Below are 27,156 nucleotides of genomic sequence, written 5' to 3' on the forward strand. Positions count from 1 at the left end.
CTATTTTGACAGACATATACCCATGAATATCCTCATGGGCATTTTGAAAGCTGCAATTTCAACTCTGAGGTTTTGTGAGCTTTGTTTCGTGTGGTGTGCGATACTATAAACATCCTGAACATAATTATAGCTGCAATTTTGTGGGCTATGTTTTCCTTGGTAGTCCAAAGCCAATGTTTACCAAAAACCTTTCGGCACGCTTATTTGATTTGAACTTTTTATTATTATTACAAATGTATATCATTTTATTTAAAAAACTCACACTGAAGCAAAGTCAATTCCATTTCATTACAACCAAGAATATAAAATAAATGCAATGAACTCATAGTTTAGTTTTAACAGTCATTTCAAGAGTGACATCAGGACAACTTAAAAGCAGTAAACTCTCAGCTTTAGAATGAGAAACAATTATTTTGCTCTGTGGTTTCGCTAGCCCGTTGGCACGGGCACTGCCGAACGTGGCCACCACAGATCCCGAGTGGCAAAGTTTTGTGGCGGCGTGAGGCGCATACACCGTTTCATTTCTAAATGAAAACTACAAAAACGAAAGAGGCGTGCATGAAATCATTAAAAGAAACAAAAAAAAAACAAACCCAAAAAACCAAACCAAATAGAGACAGGCACACTTCCACAAATAGTAAACATGGGAAAATACAACTAGAACAATTTGAAAAGGTACTACCTTACATATATAAAAAGTTCTTTAAATTGCTGTTAAAAAGGACATGCTCTGTCCAGATTTTGTGTAATACTTTTTAGTGTCTACACAAGACAAATTTTTAAAAAAATTAAATAGTATTAATTTACTACTAAATATTTAGGAGATAACAGTGCATTAAGGACTTTTTTTTTTCATATAGTAATACACATCGCTCCTGTCTGGCGACATTTTTAGAAGATTACGTATGGCCTTATGTACAATACATTTATTTAATCCTAAAACAACTCTTTGCTTAATGGTGTTAAAGTACCATTCCTGAAGATTATGAAGGGGAACTAAGCTTATGTTTATATAAAATATTTTACATATTTGAACACTTCTAGCTTCCTGCCACCCCTCCCGCTATGAATGCTCTTCCCTCCCCCTCCCCAGATACAGTGTCACAGATACAGTGCAGGACTCGCAGCTTTCCCTAAAGTTTTCCTTCATTGTGCAGTTTGTGCTACATAAACCTGACTGATGTGGACCAGGCTGCTCATCCCATTCATCACCCACTCATTTGTTTCCTCTGAGCCACAATGGGAAAAGCCGCCCTCAGCAGCCCGCTCTCCCACCAGGTGACCAGGATGGAGAAGACAGCTCTGCTGGTGTCAACTGCCTCTCTGGGTACTGGCATGAAACACTTTGGCGAGGGGGTAAAGGGTATGGGCAGAGATAGAGCTATGAGTACTAATGAAACTGCTCAGGAAAAAAACAACATGAAAACGGTGTGGTCCTGGCTTCCCATGACACACTGCACACTCCAATTCTAAAAGCGAAGCATTTTTGCCTTGTGGGATGATCCCTGGAAAGCCAGACTTCTCCCACTGTGACAGACATTCACCCCAGCAACGCCCATCAAGCTCCCAAGAAAAAGTGAATCATTTCCCCACCAGGAAGGAACTACAGGAGTGAGCACAGATCACAGTTTGCAGCAAGTGCTCTTGCTTTTGTTCGCTCTACTCCCAGCTATGAGTTTGAAGGCAACTGAAGAAGTCATCTCAGCTTCATGAGTGCATATAAATGCTAGAGAGGAGTGGTGTGCGGTCGTCTATCACACCTACCCAAGGCAGAAACTTCAGTTCAGCTCAGAGGCAGGTCCTGGCAGTTGCTCTAGAAGCTGACTCAATGAAAGCACCTTACATTGCTGCAAAGTTTCACGCTCCATGTACAGATTAGTCTACACCATGATTTTTGCCTTAATGGCAAGAGCTCACCTTAATTAAGCAAGCTGGTAACATGTCTCCCTGACACCTCCCGAAGTGATACGAGTTTTGAGGATCAGCTGGAGGTCACAGTAGGGAGAAGAAATGTTAGATAACTATAATGGAAAAGACAAAAGGATTTTGAGAGAATTGAAGGCTGGAAAGAATAGGAGAGGACAGGAATTACTCTGACAAAGGTTAATTTCTAGAAATGTGACATTCAAGTCACAAAAGTATAAAGTAAATGTTACTTTATGGCATGAAAAAACACCTTTCAGCTCAAAGGTACCTCATCCCAATATCAGTAAGAGGTGACACATTCCACTTATGGAAAGAACATAACACCAGACACATTGAAATAATAGAATAATTAAAATCTGTCCCTTCAAATCAGCTACTAGGGTGAATATAATATATAGCATTTTAAGGGTTACTCATCAAAAGTATCCTTTGGAAGATTATTTTTCCCCAGAAATAATTTTTTCACTGAATTTTCACCACCTTCTTACCCATTTGATAACAAAGGTAGGTTATAGTTGCTTTTCCAGAGATGCTGGGCGTTGTCAAAAACACATGATAGTAGATAAGGCCAAAGCAAGCCAACTGCTCACAAAAGGTATGAAAAACAACACGTGTTTGAGGAGGAAGAGGGCACTACAGGTGACTGGGAGATCAATTCCAGTACAAACATGTAACGTGTCTAGCCCTGATGAAAAGCATACTCCTCGGAGTAAACAGATTTACTCATCTTGCGAGGTCTGATCACAACTTCAGCCTGAGTGAGAACGAGTAGATGCGATATTTTTTTGCATGGACACAGGACACAAGAGAACGCAGCACAATGTAAACGCCTGTAACATTAATCTCTGGACCCCAACTGTAAAAGCTCACTGCTGTTATGTTGCTGACAGCTTTCTAAATACATTTTTGCAGGTTTCCTGCAGCAAGAGCTAGCCTTATTTCTGAAGGCAAAATGAAGCTATCCAGAATTACACGTCGCGTCTCTCCGAGTAACTGTCGTTGCAGAAGTTGGACAATAATCCTCTGATTATGCTTCTGAACTCTTGCTTATTTACTGGGGATTTTCTGCCAGCTACCCATCCACTTACAGTCCTTAGGCTCAATCAAAACATGTTTGCTCTAGGGAAAAAGAAACATTTCAGTGCAATCAAGTGCATCTGGTGTAACTAATCTGGGTTAATCACAGCAATGTAAGGGACACGGAATATGCATTATAAACATGAAAAAGGAACAATTTCCAACATGCTTTGCAAACTGCACAATAATTTCTCTTAACCATTAATCCTAACATAAAATGATTAAATGCCTTTCTTTTCACAAGTCTTAGTATTTCTGTCACCTTTGCATTCAGAAAACCGACTCGGGAATGTGAAAGAAAGCTAAATTTATAGAAGTCTCACATACGTTAATCATCTGCTTAACATAAAAAACAAGCCCATCATCCACATTCTTATTGAGACTTCAGGGCAGTAAGTACATTTTCCTGACTATTTTGGTGTCCAGCCTGGGAAGACATTCCATTCTTCTGTTCCAACAGTTCCTGAAAGCATCTCCTTTTTATGTGACTGTCCTGGTTTCATTTAAAATAATGCTTCATTTAAAACTAGTCGGAGCATGATCACTGCGATTTCAAGAATTCAATGTGAATGAGTTAAGAAATATCAGCAATCTTCTGTTTGGTGTACAGTCCAGTAAGAATGAAGCATATCTGTTGCTGCAGAGACTTGGGTGGGGTTTTTTTTTCCTCTGTTTTCATTTTTCTTTTTTAAATTTTCATTATTTAAGACCTCGCCTGAAAACTAGACTAATAAAAACAGAATAGTAAAATACTCTGGAACAGTAAAATTTTTGCTGTTCTTGACATCCATGAGCAAAACAGTAATATCCTGTGAAAATAACATAGTGCTTTAAAAAGGTGCAATATACCTGTATAGCTAAACTGGTTTGCCTAGTATAAAACTAACTATATACAAGCTTGAAAGCCTGGGAGTTCAAGATTTTAAAACTTTAAAATCCCATCAAAGAGATTGAAAAGACAGATTTATGGCAATCACTACAGCATAAGGAAGGTGCACCAGGAATCCTTCAAAATTCCAAAGGTTAAAGAAGTTAAGTGCTGGGTTCAGATCAGAAGGGTTCATTAGAGTAACCACGACGGAGCACATGCAAGGGCAGGGAGGAAGGATAACTTCACAAGAATCTCCTTTATGGCAATAAAGAGACAGGGGACGGGGCTTGGGGGGAGTCTTCAGTGAGTGAAACTTTCCTTTTGTCATTGAGAATTTTAATTCTGCATCATAGTTTGTATTTTTGGTTCTTCTCCTCGTTATGAACTTCATATTGCTGGAGTCTTCTGGCTTTTAGTCCGTTCCTTTCCGAGTGCAGCCCGTTAGCCCTCTCAGTACCTGTGAGACTGATGAGATTGATGATACTGGGAGCTCTGCTGAGACGACGTGGAATAGCCCATTGTACTCTGGGACTGAGAAGATCCCTGAATGTTGCTTTGGTAACTCAGGCGTGAGCTGGAGTGCTGCAGGGAAAGAGAGTGGGATCAGGGGAATGAGAACCAGACTCTTAGAACTGTGCAGCTCAGGAAACTTTTAACCTTTCTGATGCTCATTAAAATGTGACCGTTGGAGAAGCTGGCTAAATAGTGATGCTGTTTAAGGTCCCATAAAATAAGTAATCAATCTGATTTGCAATCAGCCTTAACCTAGCACACAAAACACATATGGACATGGCAAATACCTATAAGTACAGCATGTACGCACCCATCTGTGAAAGAAAAATAACCAAGACACAACACAGCAGATTCCATTTCAAAATTCAGCTGTTTAAGTTATCTGAGGCTTAGGAGAGAGAGATAACACTCTGATCTTGCAGACTTCTCCCCATATATCATCAATTTAATTAACAGCTGTACAGAGTAACTTCACTTGTTTGTAAAGGTCAGTTTGGCAGATAACAGTCCAGCACATTGGCTTTGGAAGGGACACTTCCCAGCGGCATATATGCTGTCAATAACCAGATTATGTTTGGCCTGCACAGTTAGATGGGTTAACAGTGTGTCTGACACCTAGAACTCGACTCAAAATTCTGGAAGCTTTTGCAACTTCTAACAGAAAAGAAAAAGCATTGTGATAAATGCTATGACTTCATAGGAACTCATTCTGGATGAAAAGCATCAGATCATCACGCTAAGCAAAACACCTGAGGTCATATCAGGAACCCTCAGCAAAATTCAACCAGGACTTTGCACTGTCATTTATGGAAGCAATATATATTGAGGTTGGTGAACTACAAAAAAGCTTCCAACAGAGACTTTGGATCACAGGCAAAGGGGATGTTCTTCCTACTTCTGAATAAGATATAATGGAATAAAATTAATACCATAAGACTCCAAGAATGCATTAACTTGCCCGTGCTTATTTTTGTTCCACAGAAGAAAATTTGTTTTTAACAAAGTCAGACTTGGACAAATTGCAGACATTCCTTTCTGGAACAGAAGACAGTCAGCTAGAATTTAAGGGCAGGTAGCCAAAAGCAAGTGTAAAAATGGATAATCTGACCATACGATTTAGCAAGTGATGTAAAGTAAACATATAGATCACCATTTTGATGTCTGTGCTGTTAAAGTGTAGAAGGAAAGAGTCATAGGAGGTGTTAAAAAAAACCAGCTATCTGCAATAAAAGATATTTATACTGCTAGCAATCTTTAAGTTTACCAACAATTCAGAGAGCTGTATAAAGATTCTATAATGGATATCATCAAATACAGCACACCAGCCCTCAAAATACAGACGAAAATGGGCCAGCCATAAATACTGTGTAGTCAGACAGCTGTCATGATCTGACCAGACCTCAAGCCTGTCTGGAACATTTCAAAAAAGAAACCTAGATGTCTTTACCCTTAAATTGCCCTCAATGCCTTCATGATCATTTGTAATTAAAAGAGCAAAACAGAAATGGGGGAAAAAATGTCTAGCACTGAGAAATCAATTCTCTGTGGAGAAGGTCTGGAGGGCTATGACAAGGCAACTCCAGAGCTAAGTTTTTCAAAAGCTATTTATTATAAGTCTAAAGCAGCCTAAAAAGACAACTGTCAACAGTGGGATCCTCTTGAAGGCTAGTAGCAGACATTTTTTTAAAATCTACCTTTAATATCTACTTTTTTCCTATTCTGCTTTCAACTCATTACTGTTCCAGCAAGTATGAACTCACAAGTATTGAAGATCCTGGTAAGTTCCTGGTAATATGCTTTCTATATTTATTGGAAGTCACTTTTTCCATGGAAAATCCAATTCTAGTAAGTCAGTATGCAAATCCAAAAATAATTCAGTGATACTGCTTTTACTTACAAATGCCACTGTTCTGGAAAATATTAGATCTATTCAGCTTTGGTCACATTAGAAACAATGAGTGTCTTTGTGCCCTACTTCCGTATGAATCATACTGATGAATCCAAACATCACTCCTGTGCTAACATGTCTTTTTGCTTGAACATCAGAAGTAGACTTAGCAAGATACTAGAATAAACTACAGAATTGCTCTATACATGTGATGGTTTGAGGTAAAATGAAGCAGCAGTGAAATGAGAGAGCTTGGTTCTAACTTTGCTTCTGCTTCTCAGGATCTTCTCATATTTGCTTCTCACACGAGACCTAATATTGCAAAGAGTATCCTGAACTTGATCTAATAGAACATTTACGTGCATGAAAGAATTCCACTGGTTTCAGCAAGATTACTCTCAAACAAATATTTAAGTGCTTTCCTGGCAGGGACTAGTCCTCAACACTTTACAGGGTGCAGCACATACAACTTGTACTGGTATTCTGTTGAAAATTACTAACCACAGAACAAAACCTTTTTACTTTAAAGCTTTAAACCCACATTTTTATCTAATGTATCGCGGCACGCCTGCTCAAGTTACATGAGAAATTCGTTAAAACATGATCTGTTCTTGCAGTGGGAAAGGAGGAAGGTGCCGTTTTGTCTCTACAGGATCAGAAGCAGCAAAAATCCAAGAAGTACCTGATAGTCTGAAGGCATGACAGGCCCGCCTGAGTTAGTGCCTGAAGGCCCTATGCGTGGTTTCTTGTTGGGAGGCACCTGGTTGAGGCTGGAGTCCTGGCTGTGCTGGATCCCCGCACCCGTACCCCCTCCCCCAGCGCCTGTGCCCCCGGCCGTCCCGTTGGTCTGGGCGCTGTTCTGCTGCTGTGGCTGTGGGGGTGCGGCCTGTGGCTGCTGCTGCTGAGGCGCCGTTTGCTGCTGATGCTGATTCTGCTGCTGCTGATTCTAGGGGAAGAAGAGCGACACAACATGGTCAGCTTGCTCTGAATTGGCTTGTGAGCTGTACCGGAGTTGCCAACCCCTGGGCCTGGGAAGGAGGGAGGTGGGCTTGCCTGCTTGACAGGAAAACACAGCAAGGCTGCGTGTCGTGAGCAAGGCCTCCTCAGGACACTCTTGCACACTTTGTAGGGATATCCCATTTGTGGTCACTTTGGTTTTTGACCAAGCATGTTAGCCTACAGCTGGAAGGACAGTCTAGTGCCTCCTACAGAAAGCCAAGCACTTAGAGAAGAGGATGGAAGGAATCACTCGCAAAGCAGCAATTACCTAATGAACCAAATCAAAAGCTCCCAAGTTTCACTAGTGCTCAGTGACAGACATGGTGAACCACAATAAGTTATTCTGTTTCTACAGTCTCGTTCACTCAGAATCAAAACCACTTTTAAAACTTTCAAAATGACACATTACAATAATCCAAAGGAGGCCGTCAGCCTTACTGCCAGAAAGGTCACAGAGTCATGTAATGGCTGGGGTTGGAAGGGACCTCTGGAGATCATCCAGTCCAACCCCCTGCTAAAGCAAGTTCACCTTCATCAGGTCACACAGGAACGGATCTGGGTGGGTTTTGAAACCCTCTAGAGAAGGAGACTCCACACTTTCCCTGGGCAGCCTGTGCCAGGGCTCCCTCACCCTCACAGGAAAGAAGTTTCTCTTCACCTTCAAGTGAAACTTCCTATGTCCAGCTTGTGTCCATTACCCCTAAGGTAAACACAGGCGAGAAAACTCCAAACAGAGACATTGTATCATTTCTTTCGGGTTGGAGGAAAGGTTGCGGAATCAGAAACTGGTTTTGTTACTGTTTTGCTCTCCCGTGCTTTTAAGTACTTTGCAAAGAGTGGTATATTGGGAGTACGGTCCAGAATAGTGCACTAAGGTATAGGGCCAGAAAATCTTACTGAAATAACAGAAAAGTGAAAATTGATCAGAGACAAGTAGTTGAAAACAACAAGAGGAGGAAACAGCTGAAGGAAGAATTGGGCAAGAGAAGGAGACTAGCAAAGTAAGCCAGACAAATAAGATGACACTGGGACCAGGCAGGAACAGAGACAAAGAGAAAAGTGCCACGAAAGGGAGAAAAAAGTCAAGGAGGGGAATACAACAACAAAAGACATTGCAGTCTTCTGGCTTCAGAGGGCTACAGACTAAAAAGTGTACTAGGGAAGTGGAAAGAAGATTGAAAAAACAGCAGAGATCAACTCTGCCCTCCATAACTACACAGTTACAAGGAAAGACCAGCCATCTGCTTTCAAGCACCAGGGAAGGCTGCTCGATCAGAGCACTAAAGCACATGAGAGAATCATAAAGAAAAGCAATTTCACACCAAATGTGAGATATGTCACTTATTCATCATGGAAAAAACCTACAATTTTCATGGCTTGAATTCAAAAGCCTCACTTACCCTTCCCACCAGTATACTACATGGAATGTTTCAGGATAAGGTTTTGGGTTTGTTTCCTAGAATATCTACTTATAGAATTACCAGCAGTTTAGTATGGCAGCCTTTTATAAAAGCCTCACTTTATTACTTTCTCAAAAATCATGATAACCAGTTGCCACTAGCAGAAAATTCTTGATGCCCCCAATCACCAAAAGGCATTTAGTTACCTTAGATAAATGACATAAAAGATCTGTAGCTATGCCATTCATCCCAATAGACTCCCAAGACACATTCAGATGAAATTTGCAATGATGTATTAATTTAAGATTACAAAGAAGTCTTGCATCTTTGAGGACTTAAGATGTGGCTTGCACTTCCATTTCACATTTAGCAAAACCAATAATGTATCCTCCTGCTTGCAGTCCTCAAATCCCTTCTCAGTCAGATTCTGTTTCCTGGGAGATTTAAACTTCAATAATTTGAAAAGTTAATCAAGGTAGTAGCTTGTGAAAAAAAATAATGATAAGAAGCAATTTATCTTTTCATAATGGTTTGAACTGCACTTAAACACCAACAACTAAGTCAGTATTTGTGCTAGAATTCTCAAATCTGTATTTCATATGCGTGTTTGGTTGAGTGGTTGCCACCATGGGAGCTGGAAAAGTGATTTTTTAATATATTTGTAAACAAATACTGCAGCTATTCTGACAAAGACAACAGTTTGTCATAGGTCTCATGCTAAGCTCATTGTATATTAGCACAAAATTTACCTGACTAGTCTGAGCTTGCTCTTCTGTGTAGCTGCAACTCCTATTGCCCTGGTAGAGACTGAGGTCTACTCTGGCTGGAGTGCAGTTGCAGCACCTTCATGTACAAAACCAGCATACACCAGCAAAAACATTGTCCTCAGATGAGTTTAGTACGTGGAACCAGAAAATCAAATGAAAGAATAAATCTGAAAAATGTCTAGAGTTACCAACATACTAACACATGTCACCTCTCTGGCACAAATTACAAAAATGAAATTCTGGTCCTACCTAGAAACAACCCAGGAGAAACCTAACTGATAGCATTTGAATGAGAAAATAAGTTTTTCACTTTGTTTTACAATATTCCTTTTAGCTTTGCTGACTAACGATTGCCCAATTTCTTAGAGCGGATGCTTACATTAAATGTTATTCAGATTTAAGCTCCAAATAAACAGAGAAATGCTCTAAGGTTTCCAAAGGACTATAAATATTTATGGTTTTAAAAACAAACCAGAAACTAACTATATTTTGAAAACAAAATCATTTCACTTGCAACAACACCATAAAGAAACAAAACATGGCATAGAACCAACCTTCAGAATATCCTTTACGTTCACATTTTCTACACTGTGGGAACACATTCAATGAGTAATGCGTGACTTATATGACCTAGACGGTCTCAAAAAAAGTTTAAGTTGGAGTGTGCATAAATACGTGACTGTCTCCAGCAACCTCAAAGATCATTTATATAATGGCCATTTTGAATATAACCATGTCATTGTTCTCCCTCCACAACACTCCCAGGAAAAAGGTAGATATTTTCTTTTAAATACAGTGACTTAACAAATGCTAGAGTCATTTTAATTCACAAGGTTTGTTCTTGGTTTTGAAGCTGTGAGAGTTGAAGCATAGCTAGTAACTCAATTAGAATCAAAGCAGTATCATGACTTTTGTGGTATTTTTCCTTAGGTGTCTGTTTCCTCTTTTTGAAAAAAATTCTGTTTAAAAAACCTCCAAAATGATAAACCCCCACACTATCTCGACAGACAAAAATGCAGGATGTTACCACTTTTTCTCACTACAGAAGACTACAGTATCTGTTCTGAAAACAAAATTTGCAAAATGTGATGGGCATACTTTTAAACTCAGCTAGTTTTTCACGTTACACAGAAAATCTGAAAATAGTTTCTCCAAGAGATTATCAGTCCTTCTCATATAGTCTTCAGCTAATTACAGTTTAAGGCTGCTTTCTTCACGTTTTTCTAGCTATACATTGCTGTGGGTGTCTCACTGTACACTTAAGTGAAAATAACAAGCAGTTTCGTACCCTATAGCACCATTACCCAGCCTTCACAGCATGATGGGACATTTACTGCAGTCACGTAGCACAGCTGAGCACAATGCAGGTCAGATAATGTTGTGGACACACCAAAATTTACTATGCACACAAACAAGTCCTTGCTCTACAGGGCCACGGGAAAGAGACTATTCAGGGCAGATTGTTGCTACCAGAACAGTTCACACTCCCTTATTATTCATTTGTCTCAGGGCCCTTAAAATATGATCAGGAAGCTATGTGCAGATGGATGAAAGGTTCTGATGTAGTGCCAAAAGCAGGCTGCCACTATTTATTTGGGACCCTGACAGCCATCTACTTTCAAATGGCTGGATGTATGCCAGTCATACAATGGAAATGCCATTCTTTTCATGTGATCACAATGCATTTTCATTGTGTGATGCAGGAGGAGGCACAAGGTCCTCCTGGAATGATGGCAGCTGAAAGGAGGATGCTGCTGACAGAAAACGCATTCATATGATCAGGGCAAACCATACCGGTGATACCACCTGAGACACCTCAGAGTCTGATATTTTTAATCTGTCTGGGAAGTAGTTTTAAGAGAGTCTTGCCCAGAAAATGCATTTTTGGTTATTTCTTCACGTTTCATTAGTTTTCATTTGGTAGAAACACAACTCTTTCTTATTGCACACTTAAAAGAAAAAACCAAAAAGTTCATTATACCTTATCCCCTTTCTCTTCAGGTTCATCTTCATTAAGGAATTCTCTTTTGGGATATGGAATCTGACAGCCAGCAAATACACTGAAACACAGTAAACAGTAAACGCTCCACAAAAATGTACATATGACATACATTTACTTAATGCTATATTAAAAACAAGTCAATATAACATAATTTAATTTCTTGTATTTCATGAGTCCTCTTTCCATAAGTGAATGGCACTGTGGGCACCCAAAATAGCAGCAGATACCGGCAGTGAGGTGCTGATGACAATGTCAGGTCTCTTTGCTGTTGGCATGAGGATATCGCTTAGAAATCATGGCATGGTTGAGCAAGTCTGAATGCCAGAACGACCACTTGTTGATCCAGATGGCAAAGTGAACAAACACAGTGTCAGAGGTTCCATAACACTTAGTTGGAACAGGCATGGGTCACTGAATAAAGAGTCACTGATCCAAAGTGCATTAATGTCTTATGAGCCTGCCTTGGCTTATAGTGGGCTTAAATATATTTGCCAATCACAACTGTGGAGTTACTTCCAACTAGCTTTTGGGTCTTGTTTTGAGAGAAAAAAAAAAGATAGCTTTTCAATTCAGATGGTTAATGTGACTTGGAACATTCCTTAATATTTATGGCTGAGACGTTATCACAATGTTATCTTGTAATCCATGCAGAGCTATACCTCTAAATACGATAGTATCAGTCAAACACTAAATGGAATATTACTGGTAGATCTTGAACCAGTATCAATTTCTTAAGATTTCAGTGTCAGTGTTCAGAATCAACATGACATGATTTTTTCAAGCATGTAAACAGTTCCTAATCTAGCTGCTACATAATGTTTAGCTTATCCAAACAGAAAAGGAAAGGAAAAAACCCAACTAGTCTCAACTAGACTCTTTTGACACTCCAGTGCCTGTTCCCTCCTTTTTGTTGCCTGCCAGCTGAGGAAGCAAGGAAAGCAAAAAGTCTGCCAGTAGGAACCGAATCTATCATTTGAATTTTTTGTTATATACCAAAACATATAAGATTACAAAAAACTGTACTCTTGAGCCTTCTGAACAAAGGACCTGTGCGATTTTAGGCAGTCATTGATCTCTTCACTTTCCTCTCCTCATACTGTTACCCTGTACGAGAAGGCACAGGAAGGGGCTGTAGGTCAGAAAACTGTCCTAGTCTTAAGCACAGGCACAATGAAATCAGGCAATGGAGAAAAGGACTCTGTGAGGCTCTGTAAGGCAGAACAGGGCACAGATCAATTCTCTAAATACTACGATAATATCGTCACACTAGCTTTGGTAGTACATTCACAATTACATCACCAGTTGTAACAGTACTGGGTGATTGTCCACAACCACTCAGTTCCGACACCAGCAGACACAGACACTTCAGTTGTACTATGCATGCCTGAGTTACTACCTTCTGTGGACATGGGCAGGTATGTGTGAGTTCTTCAGCTGTCATCTCGTTTCAGAGACTAGCATTTCACAGAAAGAAGACATTTCTGAAGAGCACAGGAGAGAGAATACATACTCTGATGTAGGCAGAGGATCCTCTTGAAAGTAGGGGTCCTGCAAAGCCTGCTCTGAGGTAATTCTCTTTGTAGGGTCCATAGTAAGAAGCTTCTGAAGCTGCAAGGCATAACATTAAAAATGGCAAAAAGCTTATCAAACTATTATTTTTCAAACTATGACTTTCATGTCTTGGACTGTGGACTGTTAAATTATTTGTGGCTTCTCCAGACAAGCCAAACTTAGCATGGCTTGTTCAGTGAAGTTGCCAAGAACTAGAATGCACATCCATCAAAGCACTACGGCTGCTATGCACTTTCCATTTAAGAATAGATAAGTGTATGAGGCTACATTAATTGCTAAGGCTGCACCAGTGAATTCAGCTATGACAGGTTCATAAGGCATCTTTTATAAACAGTGGCATTTGTTGTGGTACATGCATAGCTGTTACACTATTCTGTACTGCTGAAAACAACAAGAAAAAAATGTCAGAAGAGGCTGAACACGACCAGGACTCTGTATCATTTTAGGGATGGAAATAACAAATCTTTATTTCTTGCACTGATGACACTCCAGAGTCAGAGCACTCTGCCGCTCACATAGCTCCCAATTCCACTCTAATTGGTATTGACATGACAAAGAAGAGGAGCAGACCCTTTCTAGTAAACGTTCTTCCTTGCTAGAAGGAAAGCAATAATACATTTATTAGCTAGAATGTTGTTGACTGCAGCAGGCCATAAAAGAGGATTATAATAGTAGTATAAACCAAGAATTATAGGGATAACATACCATTTAAAATAGTTATTTATTTATCAGATTCTGATAAACTCACAGCAGGAAATTTGGGTGCTCAAATTACATCATACAGTATCCTGCTCTCACACAGTGTTCTCTTAATTCAAGTCAACAGTGAAAATAGAACTCCTTCTGCAAAAGACACCTTACCTCAAACTCTGTCTTCCAGGCCTTCAACAAAAATCCCCTGGATACTCAGCAAAATAATGTGATTACGGCATGGGTGCTTGGGGGTTTTTGTTCTAATAAATCAAAAAACTGATACATAATTTTATATGTATGGTGGAAAAAAGTAAAAGCACTCATCCTCATCGAGGACAATTCCTTGCATTTCCTTTCTCAGTAGTTTTAGTTAGTCCTAGTTTGTAGATGGGGTCTTATGAAATTCTCTGTACTTGCCACTTCCTCCTCATCTCTCCTATTCCCATACTTTATGGGCCACGGACCTCAACAGACTCTCAACATAAACAGCCATTTGGATTGTCTCTTCAATTATCAGTTAATTTGCAAGCAGCTCCTGAATTGATTCCTGCTGCTTGTCAAGAAATACTCAAGATGGTCCAGCATTTCACACACCTGGAAGATTTGCATAGCACACTTATTTACTGGGTTTTATGTTGTCACATAACCCTTAACCCTACATTTCCTCAATTAACAAATTCAACTGTTGCTGTTGGCTCTCTATACAGTGACTTCACATGACAGAGTAAATATAGACAACAATTTTGATATCTATTATCTTTATTCCAAATTGCCATCTCTACCTACATGCAAAATTCTTGTCAGTTTTAGTGGCTTCTTACACTGTTACAGGCAATGCAAATCTTTTCTCCACAGCTCTTCCACAGTGATCCCAGGGACAAACACTCATGTTCTGTTAAAGACCGCTCCTGATCTTTGATACCAGATGTTGTCATTAACAGAAGACAGGACATTGTTGTCTGCCCCCTGGACTCCCTCCTCAGAACTGGTTGCCGTGGTACTACTCAAGAGAAACGTCTTCCAGTTTTCTAATGTACACAGCCATGATCACAAGCTGCCTCCTTAAACAACCTGTATTCTTTGTCAATCAAAGATAAAGCTAATGTATCGCAGCAGAAGATCTAAATATATCTTAGACATTTTCATGATCTTCTCATTCCCTTAGTTATCCCCTTCCACCCCTGAGGACTGAATGAGTTTGGCAGTTCCAGGGGATACCACACACAACACTCCTCTAAGTGACATGCCAGTGATGCTACTGTGAACCACCTTTGTTTAAAAAAGTCTAGTTTTCTATAGCTTCTGGGAAAGTTAATTAAAAATGTCTGGACATAATCTGTTTTCAGCATAGCAGCTGCTAACACAATACAGAAAGCCTACAAGGCTGGACTTCATCAACAGTCTCATACTTCTCAGAAGCACTCGAGATTGCTCACTGTCAGGCTCTAGTGGTCTGAAACGACAGCTGTAAATACTATGCTTTCCAGGACAGCAATAACAGATGCCTCTTCCTGGATGGAAAACATTCTGCCTTTCATGTAGGTATCATTCAATCTCAATCAGCAGAGGGGCACAATATCTTCCTTTTTGTCAAGAGTCACTTGCTATCCTGCACTGGTTTACTTGATGCCTTGCTTTCTCTACGTGCCATGCTTTCTGTACTCATTAGCACAAAGTCTTGACCAACGACAGTTACAAAATAGATGTCTTCCGAAGTCCTTTCCTTCCACTTCTGTTGGGTTTTAGGATCTTTCACAAGATAAGGCAGGTACTGAGTCTCTTTTCTCTAGCACAGGTGTGGCAATTTAGGTACATGGACCTGCTCAGTGTGGCAATGATCTATCAGGAAAGTTGTCTGTAGTCCTGGGCAGTCTTATGCAGAGCTTTGGGAGAACAGCCTCCATCTCTGTAGTTGATGAGTAATCACCCTTATTCATGCCTGATTACCAACAGTGGGGAAAATTTCACTAGGAGAACATATCTCACTAAGCAAACTAAGGCTTCTTCATGACGTTCAGAAAAAGCACTCACAACTTATGGAAATCTCAGTTCTCATTCTCACTGTTACATAGGGAAATACACAAGTAGACATTCAGTGAGTTGTTTAGTCACCCTGTAATAACCTTGCCTCACTACTTCTCCCTCATTAAAAGTTCCTTTCATATATATAACACATATAATATGCCATAAGTGGCAAAACTTTTGTTAGTTTTGTGTTCTTAAGAGATCTGTTTAATATTTCCTCCTGGAAAAGGAGCCTACCCATCCAAGATGACTCTCACCTTAGTGTTCATAGCTTTGATGAATTAGGCATATAAGCCGGGAGAGACCCATTTCCTTCTTTGCCTTTCCACCAGGCTTTCTGGTGGCTGCCACCTTTAGTAGGAAAGGGGGGAAATTTAGGTTCGAACTAACAAAGTCTCTTAGAATTGTCATCTTTTCAGTTAGACTTCCTCCAGATGATTCTGATGTGTGCCATGTGAGTTAAGTTTAAGGAACTGTAATTATTTTTTCATTAAGTCTCACACCTCTTATGTGAATTCTTGCTTTCCACCCACTTGGGACTAACCTATTCTGTTTCCACAGCTATCTATGTCACCATCCAGCAGCTACTAACATGTCAAAAAGCAAATCTTTGCCATGACCTAGAGAGAAGACTGCTATGCTAAATCTGTAACCAGTGACAAAACCAGACCTCTAGAATTCAAGCTGCCTTAGCCTGATTAGAGAAGCTCCCTGTTCCCAGCACTAGCAAAGTAACTTTGAACTTCATTCCTAAATTTAGACAGCACTAAGTCATCACAGAGGCATCCAGAAATGATGCTGTATTAGACAGAGTAATCCTGTATTCACAATAAATGACTCAACTAGGTAACCAGCAAATGCATGTTTAGGGATATTGTTTGAAATCACACACAGAACAGAGATGAACTATTACCAGAGAGAAGAAAAAGGTTAAAAAAAGGTAACTACTACAGGAAATAATTAAACTTCTTTCTACTTCCCCTTCATCTTAAAACTCTTTAGCTCTTGGGAACAATTTAGCTCTCTGAAACAACATGGAATCAAGGGATATATAATAGTCACTATCATTTTTGCACAGCAGACATAAGGGTAAGGCTGGGTTTATGAGTACCTTACAGATCTTAGATAAGACCTTCAGATCTTCAAAACCAACAATTTAAACACACCCTCAGCACGAATGTGTATGAAGAAAACACATCTCAAAAACTGACAGTGATAAATAGCTTTTTTTAATGACAGTGTTCATTAGAATGAGACAGAAGAACAGACACAGATATTACCATTAGAAATGCATTGCATTCCTATTTTAAAGTTGTACTTACCAAAAGAAAAACTTTGCTGTCAGGCTTCACTTTGTGTTTCTCCATATATTTTATGAGGCTACTATTGGCATATCTGAAAAATACAGTTAAAGATTTTTTTTTTTTTGCATTAAGAATATGAAACAGCATTAAGAACATGGAACGGTACCAAGTGAGCACAAAAACATTTACCAGTCCTTAATAAAAACACTGCAAAAAGAATTGCTACCGGAAAACATGTCAGATATTTATCTAGCACTGGAACACGTCAAGTGCGCTTTTCACTACCAGGAGCAGTATCAACTGTGTACCAATAAATTCCAGGGAACATGCAACTTTTCTAGTGTATGGATAAGCTCTTGACATGGGCATATGACAGAGAAACTCAACTTGAAGTTTATACTCCAGCTTTCTAAAGTAACATTACTACAGAAAGTGTACAACAGTTTGTAACAGCGTAGCTGTGGTGCTGCTGTTTCCAGCTGCAATTTGGCAGAGCAGTTAGCTTACCGTTCTGTCTCCCTGACCCCAACCTGCAGCAAACTATACAGTCCTTATAGCTTCCAAGCTCAAAAAATGGCCCAAATACACATAACCTGTGTCTTGACTTTAACCTACAAGTCCAGATGTTATCTACGGTAGCTTTCAAAAGAAAGAAGCTACATGCACGAATAAGCTTCCTATCTTGTCTAAAGCCTACATAATACAGCCAAGGCAGCTGGAAACAGTATCTGAAACTCCTGAATTTGTGTCCTCTGCCATGCAACAGAGACTGTGTTGCTCCTTATACCCTCTGATCTATCACCACCACTCAAGTATTTTAACCAAAGGACCAGGAGACACTTGAAGTAGAAAATCCTCAGATCCCAGATCTGGGGCTTTGCATCACAACCTGTTGAACATGTTATCTTCCACAGAAATTTCTGTCCATTGCTGTACTGTTTCCACCCACCTTCTTGTCAAAAGGACCAGGTAAGTGCTTCTCTACTCTTTCTCATGCAAAATAAGTGAGGCTATCTCAAGCAGCTAATACAAACGTCTTAAGCAAAGCATTTGTCTGTGCCTGACATAGATGAAATGGCATGACAACACCTTCTAGAGAAATGAAGAGACCTCTCAGTTGATGCTTTCAACAAAGCAGTTGATGGAGATAAAATGATTCAAGCAAAATCCATAATTCAAACTGGATAGATGTCAACCTGAGAACACACTCAAAAAATCCTCCCCCCTAGCAGTCAAATTTCTGCCTGTTACATTCACTGAAATGTTGTTGCATTATCATTACTTACGTTGTTCTCCTAAAATCTTTCTGAAGAGTTGGATATTCTGGCATCTTCCTTATGTCTTCCCAATCTTTATCTTTGGTTGAGGGAAAAATGAGAAGCATTTACAATTCTGAAAGTGTAGGTTAAGTACAACATGAGGAAAAAAATAACTACAGGCAGTTGCTTGACTTTCTGTTTATTGGCCACTGCTACTGTTCCACAACTGTCAGCATTTCCAGACCCATCAAACTGACAGTTTCCTCTTAACTATTCAAACAACTGGTCATCTCCTTTAGAAAATTAATTAACTCAGTAGCATTACATGTGATGTTTTAATGAAAATAAATTACCTGCAGGGAATCCCATTACACTGAAAATGCGATCTAGCTGATCATGATGAAAAGGATTACTTGTTTTGATGTCCTCCTGACGACAGTGAAATATAGGTTCCGAAGTCAATAGTTCAGCAAATATGCAGCCAATTGCCCAAATATCTAAGAAAGAAGGAGGATAACTCATGCAATTTACTGTACTTCATCACTTTGTTTTTTGTTTCTATACAATTTTCCAACAACCACAGTAAGATAAAATGCCTCACAGTATAACTACATGCAATACTTTAAAAAAAAATCATTCATAGAATACATTAAAAGGGTAAAGTCTAGACATCTAGGATTTTCAATCAAAATCAGAGTCTTCAAATTCTGTTTCAAGTTGTACACTAGCAGTGTAGCAGAAATATATTTACAGTTATGGCAGAAACCTAGACAATTATTTGCTGACTACACAACTTATAGGGCATTCAACTGACCATCAAAACCAAACTATAAATCCCCCACAAAGATACACTGAAAGTTCTACTACATATTTCAGAACAATTCCAAACAAACAGTTGATAATGAAATAAATACTATGAAAAATTGCTCATACATTTAACCAAATAGTGCAAGCTAGTTAAAATGGAGAAATAAGATCTGAATGTAAATCAGGAGTAGAAGAATGATTACCAAACTTTAATTAAAAACCAAAAGAATCCTACTTGACAACTAATTCCCCCGGAACAATACTAGAACTGTCTCATCTACATCTCAGGTATATACAGAAAACAACAGTATGATATACTGATTTTGTAATGAAAGTAAGTAACAACCACTATTTCACAAATCCCACTAATACGTTTTTCAAAGTTAAATCTATTGTGGACAAGAACATTGGTTTCATTTACAGGAGAAGAAATTTCTAGATAACATGCATTTGTTCTAGTTACTACTGTCACCATCCATATTACTGTTCTATATGACCTGAATGCTTTAACTAAGTGTGAATTTGTCAGTGAGAAGATTATTAGCAGAAAATAAATGGATTTGTTACATTGACAAATACATGTCTGGGATATAACTCTGGAAAAAGATTCTGAGATCAGATGAATAATAAGCATAGATTGCTGAATACAAGAGTGTGGAGACTTGCTTAGTAGTTGAGGTTAAGCTAGATGACTCTGAGAAATCTTTGCGAATTTATAAAAATTAATAGCATATATCTGGAACACAGTTGTCGATTAATTTATAGGTCTAAGAGATTAAAAAAAAAAAACCTAACTGGAGCTTGGTTTATTAGATTCAGACTAAAGAAAATACCAAGAAAAGTCTCTTGTTTGTTGCAACTAATCCGAGACTCAAAGCCCCACCTGCTGTCAATGGCTGTGGTTAGTCCATGCTGTCTGAGACACACGTGGTCTTCTGAAGAAAGAAAAAAACACTGCCCTCTTTATGTAGGGAATGAAAACAGATCCATTATGATATCCTTGCCAGAGCAGGTCACTTCCATTTCCATTCTTTTACAGGTGTGGAGCTTGGGTTGTCCCAAATGATAAGCCTTTCTCCCTACTTCCTTTACATGAAAGTCAGATAACATTCCATTCAGACTTTACAGTTTTGACAGGGTATAACTTGCTCTATGCATTACATCATTTTCTCAGGGTTTTATCTTCCTTTGATTTTCTTATTAGCCTTATCTGCATGAAAACAAGATTTCTAGCTCTAGTGATTTTATCTGCTCAAGCAGCTAATACAGCATATTAATCATAATTCCTGCCTGGGTAGTAGGCATAAATTACCTACACCAGAATGGAAATTACTTACTATTTAAAGAATAACATCTTCACTTAACAGTATCCATTCACTCATTTTCATAGTAGATAGCAAATCGTTTTGGAGATGGTTTATCTAGAGGCCAAAGGAGTTACAGCCCTTCTTGGTTTTCACAGCTTTCATCGGTGTGCTCACTTCCATCACATAGTGGGGGGGGAAGCTGAGCCACTGATCATTATTCTATTCTTTACCGCTCTATCCAGACTGACTCCTTCCTTTTAAATGAAAAAATCTAGTATTCTTGCTGACAGCAAAGCTGATTTGGAAAAAGCTCCCTGATGTGACATGGCAAACTTCAAAGCAACTGTTCTTCCTTCCTCGGCTGAACAGTGTAAGAGCAGAGCCACTATTGCAATGGATTCCCATGCCCTGACTCTGTGATGAATACAGAGAGTACCTTTTAAACCCTTTGAGAATTCAGAAAGATAGACATTGTACTGACTGAAATTTATATCTGAATAAACACTGGTAACTCCCTAGATGGTGTGAGTTCCTGTGTGATCTACTCCAGGAGGTCCTGATCTGGTAGGGGGGTTGGACTAGATGAACTTTTAAGGTCCCTTCCAACTCTTGAGATTCTGTGACAGCATTTCTGGACAAGTCAAGCGTAAGAATACTTTAGCTCTGATCAGTCATTATTGTCTATAGTAGTTCACAGTGCTGGGGTTCAACCAAATAGGTCTCTCACCAGATACTCTTCAGCTTCAAAGAACTAATATAAAGTAACCCAAAATACTTAGTACAGAAATCCCAAAGCTTTAATTTCCGTAAGTGAAGATTAAACAGATGGAAAAGGCCTTATAGCCATGCAACTCGAGCAGGTCAGGATCTTCCCTCTGTGAATCCAGCTTTAATGTAACCTGATCTCAAACACATCCTTGGCACATATTGAAACCATTTTCATAGTTAACAATCTTCTGCCAAGTTTGGCTAGTCCCTTTTTGAAAATAACATTAACAATTTACAGTAATTATTTACCACATGTGGCATTTTTAATAGCAGGAATACCTCACTAAGTTTTAGCAAGTTTAAAAGTTTCATTGATACAAGCAGTACTAACAGGTATTTATGTCCTACATTGTTCATATTAGACAACTGAATACAAACTTTAGCTCTAACTATGAAAAAATGTATTGATGACTAGCATCTCACTACCCAGTGTCATTTCACATGTTTTCAGTTAGTGATGTCTTAAAAAAATTAATGATTATTACATCTACATGGACCTATTCCAAACAAGAAGTACTACATCTCAGAATCGGGCATTTATAGGGGCAAAGCTTAAACACATAGAAACATAGAATCATTTAGGCTGGAAAAGACTTTTAGGGGGTCAGTATTTTTCAGTATCGTTAATCTAGTGCATATCTGCCCCTAGCACAAGAAGAACTTGTCATAATGCTGTATAGCAATTTTGCTATGAAGAAAATTTCTGTCTAAAAGCAATCACCAAAAATAAGAGGCAAACTACAGATAGTATTCATTTCAACTGTCCTACCAAGTTGCATTAAATACCAAATGTTTTTCCATCTGATATCTTGGGAGGATCCTAAAAATACACCAGAGTAATACAATCATTTTTATAAAGATGGTTTTGTTTCCTACGCTTTCCTCTACTATCATTAGGTTTCAGGAACGATCCATGGTTAAAAAGTTTACACTGTTTGTTTTTTTGTTGGGGGTGGGGTAGGGGGGATGAGGTTTGGTTTTGGCTTTTTATTTGTCCTCCAAGACTTCCAGACTCCCCACTTACACTGAATCCCAATGCAAATCAGTTTTGCACCCTGGTTCTGGAAAGAGGGAGTGTAGGCCTTTGTAGCTTACTTCTTTCCCTAGACTCCTCACCAAACAGCTTCCTAAGGTCCCACTCAAACTTACTCACCAGTGAAATATTCTTCCACTGTAACAATATTTCTCAAGTACTACATATTAATTTTATAAAAGGAAAACTCACTCTATTAAAGATGACCTCTTGTGGTTGGTAAACAGACTTTCCATATATATATGCCTGGATGCACAGATTATTAGAATATTTGTATGGCTGTCCAAGTTCCAGTTTTAAAACCTGTAACTCTAATAGGTTTCTAGGTCAGCTACTAAAGCTGAGACAAACCTGTGTGTCCTGCTCTACTTTAGTGCTGTTGCCAAGGAGCAGATACTGACATTGTAATGGTAGGGCTGATTAAGCAAATACTCATGTGCTGTTTCCTATCCATAACATAATAATCTCATTTTTGTATTTGTTCTAATATTCTGGAAACATTCTTTAAAAATATTACGACAATTTAAGTCGGCGAGACAATTTGTTAAGCAGTAGCCTTGATTCTCAAAACAAAACATCTTTTTCCCATGCACATTAACTACAATGTTTCACTGAAGACAGGACAGAGTCCAAGATAAAATAATTTATCCTTCTTAGCTATATCCAAGAAAAGAAATACAGAAACAAGTCTTAGCTTCATATGATTATTTAATAAAATTCTGGTAAAGTAAGTTAAGAATGTCAAAATGTCTAATACAGCCACCACTGATTTGTGGAATTCAGCATGAGTGAGTCTGGTCTAGCAGCTTCAGCCAACCTGTGCTTTTTTCAGTTTGGTCTGAACATGAAGTCTAGACTCTAAGACACATCTGGATGCTGATAAAGGAAGCAAACAGTGGACGGGTGCCAGAATACAGCTTCTAAACATCCACCAAGGGCTAATGCAACAACCAGGGCAATCAAAATATAGGTAGCACGGTTTCAGCCCAGACAAGGCAATACAAATAATCTAAAAAGAGCTACAATGTGTATATGAGTCACTAAATCTTTCAAATCATATAATCAGAGTCATTTAGGTTGGAAAAGACCTTTAAGATCATAAAATCAAACCTTAACCTAATATTACCAACCGTGTCCCTAGAAGACACATCTACACATCCTTTAAATACCTCCAAGAATGGTGACTCAGTCACTTCCCCAGGCAGCCTGTCCCAGTGCCTGACAACTCTTTCAATGAAGAATTTTTTATTAATATCCAATCTAAATCTCACCTGGTGCAAATCAAGGCAAGGACAACAAATATACCAACACACTTGGAACCCAAAAGATGGCTCCATAAGTGAGTATGTGTTTTGTTTGTTTGTTTCAAATACATACCAATTGGTTTAACTAAAAGTCATAACCCCTTTGTAAGAAAATCTTGCCTCTCATATGCTGACGACAGCAGCAGATTCTAAACATACCTGGAATCTACACACAAAGCAACCTAAGAGCACGGAGCTACTATAGAAAAAGAGCTGGTTTATTTTTACATTGGATTTAAGCATCTAGGAATTAGATTTAAAATAGTAATTTCTTTAAAGAAAAAATCCTTATTTCTTTGATTCAATAAGGTGACTAGAACATATCTGTTGCTATCACACACAGACACGAGGGAAAGGTCTCTTTCATACATTAAGGTCTCAAATTTTATGTGCTTCATTTAAATGCTAGTCACAAAAATGGAAGTCAAGGAAGAAGTGGTCACAAGTCCAACAATTTGACACTTGCTATAAAGAACTGAGAATGGGGTCAAACATTTACATGTGACAGTCTTTTCAAGGAGAAGAAAAACTGGTGTAAGGAGGCTTAACAAACAGCACCTCAACAGAACTTCACTGAAGAACTGAGGTTTAAACCTCTGTGTAAAGCCACAAAGATCAATGTTCTGCAGATAGGAAAGAATGGCTTTTGGTGATCTGAGGGATTCTCACAGACAACCAAACACGTATCTGAGAGTGATGTTCTATTTCAATAGCATGTAATCCTCTATGCCATTATGTGGGGTCAAGATAATTCAAAACTTTTGAAGGCAAAACCATATTAATTCAAATCAGCTATGAAATCTATTATCATCACACTTTTTTTTTTACCTGTATGCTTCCATCTTAGCCTTTTAAACTAGGTTGCCCTTATCTTGTGTTTGTACTAGGAATTTGATTAACTTCAATCACTGCATCTTCAAAATTTCAAAGCATCTTGATTGAAATTCTGAGTTCACTGAAATCATTTACTATTTTCTACAGGGCTTTAGTGGGACAGGATTTCTTTATTCTCTCTAAATAAAGTTATTTTACAGTCTCAAAATACTTATTTTCCCATTTCTTAGTCTATTAGCATCAAATTAAGATCCCAGATCCTATGGTTTCAGATTCATGCTATGCATTAGATAACATTATCTAGCTTGCAACATTACCACTTAAATTACTGTGCTAAGCTTGAGAGCAGATGTATAACAGGATCAGAGGCCCTAAGTAGTCTTCTCATGCAGCAAATATATGATTGAGAACAAAGAAACACTGTTATAGAACTTAAATCTTCATATAAAAAAATTTAGGAATTCCAGGTTTATGGCTCTATATGCAACCTTGTGTTTTCCTTGTGCAGCCTACGTACTGAAGATGGGAATCCTCAAGGCAGAGAAAATAAAGTCTTATCAACAATCACATTATAGAGCATGAGAATTAAACCTTCACCAACATTAAATCGCTCAAGAATTAAAATTTTACCAACATTCCACTGCTTTTGTAAGGATTTTCAGTGCCTCTCTTTACAAATACTTCCACATTTTAATTAGCAAGTTTTCAACTCTTCAACTGTCTCCAAGACTACGACTGTATAAACTACAGATTAACTACATCAGCCAGCTAACATCCTTGAGGCACAGAATAGAGTGACGGTTGTATGAATGCAGGGTAGAATAAAGGTTCCAACTTTTCTTTTCTCAGTTCTTCTTCCAGAAACTGTTGTGTCTGTCTCAGGTGATGTCACTTCAGGACAGAAAATTAGGTCACTGGGGCAAGCACTGAGTTCTGGCAAGGAAAGTGTGTTACTGCCTTGTTTTCCCCCTAATCCTAATCCCAAACCTAAACCTTCAGACAGAGACAGTAGAGCACTGCTATTTTTATGCCTACTCCAGTATCTCCAAAGTGCACTAAAGAATGCACTGCTACTTTTGTTCCAGCCACAGCAGTGGCTCAGGGGGTACTCTGGCAGGCTGCCAAAGCTTTTCACAGAAACAAATGTAAAAACAAAAACGTTCTTTCAGTGACAACTCATCGAGTACAAAGAATGTAATGGGTAACACAAAAGGCAGCTTTGTAGCCTCAAGGCTACTTCCCCCTACCAAATATCAAACAACTGCAGCAACCCAAGGAAGTATGGAAGCTTCTCATTGCAAAGGTCAAGGTCACAAGTCTCTTTTACAGTGCAAAACATTAGGCAGGTCTAATACAGAAATTGTTACCATTTCTTGCTGTAATGACAAAAGAATTAAAGACAGGCAAGATATGTCACTGTTTAGTAAAACAGTATTTACAAAGCTTTCCAGTGACCATCCATAATTTTGCATTTTCACTTTACCATGTGAAAAAAATGACTGATGGTATCACCTGGCCATAGGACTGGAAAACCAGGAACTCCTGATTAGTAATCGTGGTGCTTTATAATTAAGCTTCCCCTTGCTGCCTTCCCACCTCCCCATCTTATTCCATCACTGCAGCTAGTGTCGAATAGTGTACAATCTATATTTTACAAATAGCACAGCATATTAGAGAAATGTTGTATTTTCTGTGCTCTTCTGAATTTAGCTAATGGAAAGTGAGAAGCACATATTCTCTGAAAGGGAAATATATTCTTTTTCCTCATTAAATGGAGAATATTTTAACAAAGCAACTCTTTAGAAGTTAACTCCACACTGAATGAAGAGGGATGAGTTTATAATCTGTTGTGAGCTCTCACTTGGCTTGTGTCACTATTAAAACTTTTTAGTAGGTCCAACAAGTCAACACCTTCATAACTAACATAAGGTAAGCAAAAGGCCTGTTATCTGTTAGATTAAGTTATAAAGAGGAATATGTGTGAAGAGTACCTTCCTGGTCTGTTCTAATTCACAAGCCATGACAGTCTTTACAGGGAGTTATTAAAGCTTTTGATGTTTCCCTTATTTCAGTCAACTGAGAGGAACGCACACAAAGAAACTTTGGGTCTTAGCACAGAGGCTTATTTGTCCTTCTTAAACAGAGTGCTTTATAGTACCTTAACATTTCTGTTACTAAGGGGTTCAGCCTTACAACTCTTCCTAATTAGGCATTAAGAATTACTCCTACATAACTATAAGCAAATCTGTTGGACAGGCAATTAAGTAAATTGCTGTGAAATGTAACTCTGTTGTCAGTCACAGCTATTGCCAACAAGCCTATTTGTGAAGCAATCCTACCTGTCTTGGGAACAAGTCATTCTACTGAATTAGTGCCGTAGTGTTGAAAGCTTCAGTTGATACTGCTGGAATAGTTGTGCCTGAAGATGAAACTGACGGATTAGATAAAAATTTCCCTGCCCTGTAAGTCTGTACCTTGTTACGTTAATAGGTTTTCAACCAAAACCAACTTCTGTGAGTGAACATTTTAGATATGGTAGTAAATAAAGCACTGTGTTAGTTAGCTCAGGTAAAGTGTTATGGAACCAGGTTTTATAATAGATCACCTTTTGGATCTTTAAATGGCAATCTCATGTTTCATTTAAGAAAATGAAATCTGCCTTCAGTCCATTGCTTTGTAAAGAAAGCCTTAAAAATTAAAGCCAGATTAAACATTTCTAAGATGCAATTTCAACTCCACGTCAAACCATTCACGTGTTCATACGTAAAAGGAACTATGTCTTTGCAGTGTATGGCAAAAAACCACAA

The 27,156-nt window shown here is 38.6% G+C and overlaps 1 protein-coding gene across 2 annotated transcripts in view; it reads right to left on the minus strand.

Moving 5' to 3' along the window:
• Positions 1-200: 200 nt before the first annotated feature.
• The window catches only part of CDK19 (cyclin dependent kinase 19), a 128,358-nt gene continuing 101,402 nt past the window's right edge, over positions 201-27,156 (minus strand). For both annotated transcript variants that reach the window (XM_061990478.1, XM_061990477.1), the window contains 7 exons: positions 18,650-18,793; positions 18,324-18,393; positions 17,056-17,128; positions 12,954-13,051; positions 11,423-11,501; positions 6,958-7,221; positions 201-4,456 (listed from right to left, as the gene is read on the minus strand). In XM_061990478.1, coding sequence (XP_061846462.1) covers positions 4,325-4,456; positions 6,958-7,221; positions 11,423-11,501; positions 12,954-13,051; positions 17,056-17,128; positions 18,324-18,393; positions 18,650-18,793 — 860 coding nt within the window. In that variant the 3' untranslated portion in view covers positions 201-4,324. The remainder of the gene's footprint in view (positions 4,457-6,957; positions 7,222-11,422; positions 11,502-12,953; positions 13,052-17,055; positions 17,129-18,323; positions 18,394-18,649; positions 18,794-27,156) is intronic.

This window comes from Colius striatus, chromosome 2 (genome assembly GCF_028858725.1).
Source record: "Colius striatus isolate bColStr4 chromosome 2, bColStr4.1.hap1, whole genome shotgun sequence".
Taxonomy (NCBI): Eukaryota; Metazoa; Chordata; class Aves; order Coliiformes; family Coliidae; genus Colius; species Colius striatus.